Source organism: Neopelma chrysocephalum, unplaced genomic scaffold, assembly GCF_003984885.1.
Source record: "Neopelma chrysocephalum unplaced genomic scaffold, ASM398488v2 Primary Assembly neopelma1_93199, whole genome shotgun sequence".
NCBI lineage: Eukaryota > Metazoa > Chordata > Aves > Passeriformes > Pipridae > Neopelma > Neopelma chrysocephalum.
The window spans coordinates 770-4,285 of NW_020921914.1; the positions used below are offsets into that span (position 1 = coordinate 770).

Sequence of the window (3,516 nt, forward strand, 5' to 3'; positions counted from 1 at the left end):
CCTTGAAGGGCTGGAAGAGAAAGGAAAGAGAGCCAAGGTGAGGCCAGGGGTGGGGGGACGCGAGGAGCCCCTCCTGGCCGGGCCATCCCAGGCAGCTCTTGCCATGGCCAGGAGGGAGCAGGGCCCAAGGGGATCAGCTGGAAGGTGCCTTCCCTCACCCTGGCAGATGAGCTGCAGCTCTGGCTGCTCCTGCTTCATGGACCTGGCGGCGATCCCTGGGAAGACAGAGGCTGTCAGGGCCCCAGAGGCACAGGTCCCCCCCATGGGGACGCCCCAGGGCTGGGCTGGCCCAGGGCGGCAGCAGGCCCCAGGCCACTCGGGGCTCCACATGCCCTGGGCCGCATCCTGCTGCCGCTGCAGCAGCCGGGGCTGGGGCCGAGCTGCAGCGGGGCGGGGAGGGACCCCGGCCTTGTGGCTCACCCAGGAACTTGATGGCCAGCTTTCGCAGGGGCTCCTCTGGGCTCTCCAGGTATGGCAGGGCCTGGCGCACGTACTGGCCCACTCGGTTCCTGTCCTTTTCCAGCTGCAAAGAGCGCCAGGGCAGGGAGGGAAGGCTCGGCTCAGGCTCTGCCCCTTGGCCGGGCGCTCCCTGCCCCCAGCACGGGGCTCCCCTGCCCGCAGAGCCCTGAGGCCCGGCCAGCAGCCGCTGGGGCCGGGCTTTGGGGGGAGCAGAGGGCTGGGTGCTCCTGGGGAGCCAGGGACTGGGGCTTTGGGGCCGTCCTTACCAGGCACTCGCCAAACCTCCAGGGCTGCTCCATGGTCACCAAGTGCTCAAGATCCCTCCACTTCAGGAACCTGGCTGCACCAAACAGTGCTTCCCGAGAGGCCTGCAGAGCAACAGAGAGTGGGCCATGGCATCGCAGCCCAGGGCACAGGACCCACATCCCTGCACCAAGGCCAGGAGGAGGCTGCAGGCGACCGTGGGCCAGGGCAGGAGGCACAGCAGCCTCCTGCCATGGGGACACCAGAGCCCACGAGTCCTCACCTCTGCCACACGCTGGTTCTCATCGTGCCAGTTGAAGTAGAATGGCACCAGCCTCAGGTAGACGTGTGGCTTTAGGCTCTTGTTCTTCTCTGTTGCTTCCATCACCTCCCGGAAGAGGACCATGGAGAGCTGCTGCAGCTGGCTGTGCTCCTGCTGCAAAGGAAGAGCAAAAGACCTCAGCCCTGGCTTCCCCAGGCCCACCGGGGCACAGGCCTGAAAAGACACTGGGCCCAAAGTTTCCTGGCAGCACTCAGTGCCCACGATGAGGGACACAGAGCCTTACATTGTCAAAGAGTGGTCGCAGCACATCAAGAATCTTCAGGGCAGTAGGGCTGGATATTTGGATGATTTTCAAACGGAGCACATTGATGAATGCAGAGAGGGTCATCTGAACCGTGTCTGTGTCTGCATCCTGCAGTAGCTCCAGGAGGCCTTCATTCAGGCTCCAGATGCTCTTAGCCTGTGTGGAAGACAATGCTGTGGTGCAGCCCCACGCTGCTGCCGCGGGGCCCAGAGGCCAAAGGCGCGTCCCAAAGGAGTCGGGCAGCTGAACGGGGAGGAGGAGAGCTGGGAGCAGCTGGCACAGCTGCCAAAGGCCAGCCAAGGCCAAGCTACTGCCTTGCACAGCCGCACGCTGCCGGCCCGGCTTCAGCCCCTGCCCCCTGCTCACCAGTGCGGGAGCCTTGCTGATCACCACCAGGCCTCGGAGCGCCAGGCGACGCCTCTCGGGGCACTCACTGCGCAGGCGCCTTGAAATAACCTGCAGGACGCTGAGCCCACATTGTCTGGGGTTCAGGCAGTGCAGCACCTGAAAGGCAGGGAGCAGTGACGGGGTGCCCGGCCGGCAGGAGCCCGGACCCGCCCGGGGCTGGGCCCAGGCAGCAGCACAGGGTGCAGGCACCGTCCCAGGCGGCTGCGGCTGTGAGAGGGCAGAGAGGGGGAGGCAGCTGGGCCAGGCAGCGCTCGCCATCAGGCTCACCTCCACCAGGAACGCCAGGGCAGGCAGTTCCCACAGGGGCTCTTCCCTGCTGAGCCGCGGGAGCAGGTTGGCAGCGACGCTGTGGCAGAAGGAGCGGGAGACACGGCACAGCTCCCTGCAAGGGGGAATAAAGGCGCCAGAGACCCTGAGCCAGGTGGGCAAAGCTCCCCTGGGACTGACGCACACAGGCCTGATCTTTGGCCACCAGCCCAGGAGGGGACATGGGCGCTTTGGGAGGTGGCTCCTCCTGTGCAGCCGCCCCTCTCCGCCTTTGCCACTCTGCTCAGCCATCCCTGGCTGCCAAGGCCCTCTGGCCCAGCAGCACGGGCACTGTGTGGGGTGGCCTGTGCACAGGGCAGGAATGCCGGGGGCAGTGGGGAGAAAGGGCTCTCACCTGGCCAGCAGACCCACTGCATAGTGGTGGCTGTCAGCCTTGAGGAGCATGTCCCAGCCACACTTGCGATGGATCACCATCACCACGTCCTCATCCAGCAGCTGGCGCAGCAGGGCTTTCACGGTCTGCACTGCAAACCTGTGTGCAGAGCACAGCCCAGGTCAGGCGCAGAGCCCTGGCCCCAGCCCCGAGGGTGTGGCAGGGAGAGAGGACTGGGATGGAGCACCTGTTGGGGTTGGGGGGAAGGCTGCGCTGCTCCCGGCATCGCCCCCAGAAGGTCTCGACCTCCTCTGACATCTCCTCTGTGCTGATGAAAACTTGGAAGAGCAGAGTCAGAAGGAGGCGGGGCAAATTGGTCTTCACTGCCCCTGGGCACCAGTACAGCTGGAGGATCTCCCAGAGTGCCACAGTTGCCTGCCAAAGACAAAGCACCCAGAGACAGCTCTCAGGGCCCAGATGTCCATGTGGCAGGGCCCCAGCGTGGCAGGGAGAGGCCAGGGGAGACACAGGGGGATCCCCCGGCCTGCTGGCCCTGAACTTGCCCCTAAGCCAGGGTTGCAGCCCAGTGCCTGGGGCAGGGAGAAGCAGTGGTGAGGGAGGATGAAAAGGCATCCCAGAGGAAAGCTGGGGCTGAGCAGAGGCCAGCTCAATAAACTCACAGCCAGGGCAAAGACATCGCTCTCATCCCCATCCGAGGTGCGTGTCCTGTGCGCTGGCCAGAATTCCAGCGCACGGAAGAGGATCTGCAGCACCGGCTCCTTAGTCCCTCTGGAGGAGATGAGCGTCCTCCACATGGTGCGAGCAGCTCTGTGGAGTCAGAACTCTGGCTCAGGGGGGTCTGGGACACAGCGCTGTGGCCTGGGCATCTGCAGGGCCCAGGTGACAGAGCCACGGTGCCTTGTGGGGCAGGGAGGCAGGCTGGCCTCAGGATTGGGGGCTTGACATGCCAAAGCTGGCAAAGAGAGGAGCTGGAATGTCCTGGAAGTCTCCATCTCTCTGGCACACCATTTGGGACAGGCTGTGCAGGGGGATGGGGTCTAAAGGCAGGGGAGCCCTCAAGGCAGGTGGGCCCCATACCTGTCACAGGCTGGGGCAGAGCGCAGCAGGGTCACTGCAACATCCACAGGGTGTGCCTCGGTCAGCAGGACAAGAGTCTTG

General features: G+C 64.9%; 1 protein-coding gene and 1 long non-coding RNA gene across 2 annotated transcripts; both read right to left on the reverse strand.

Moving 5' to 3' along the window:
• Nucleotides 1-1,040: 1,040 nt before the first annotated feature.
• On the reverse strand, nucleotides 1,041-1,758 carry LOC113980245. The gene is made up of 3 exons (XR_003538102.1): nucleotides 1,656-1,758; nucleotides 1,269-1,445; nucleotides 1,041-1,135 (listed from the first exon to the last, which is right to left on the reverse strand). It is a non-coding gene; the product is annotated as an uncharacterized LOC113980245 (long non-coding RNA).
• A 19-nt stretch (nucleotides 1,759-1,777) lies between these two features.
• On the reverse strand, nucleotides 1,778-3,475 carry LOC113980244 (maestro heat-like repeat-containing protein family member 7). Its single transcript, XM_027707482.1, has 6 exons — nucleotides 3,436-3,475; nucleotides 3,018-3,165; nucleotides 2,585-2,772; nucleotides 2,359-2,496; nucleotides 1,999-2,079; nucleotides 1,778-1,904 (listed from the first exon to the last, which is right to left on the reverse strand). The coding sequence occupies exons 2-6, from the start codon at nucleotides 3,150-3,152 to the stop codon at nucleotides 1,778-1,780; spliced, it is 669 nt and encodes a 222-aa protein (XP_027563283.1). The 5' UTR covers nucleotides 3,153-3,165; nucleotides 3,436-3,475.
• Nucleotides 3,476-3,516: the final 41 nt, after the last annotated feature.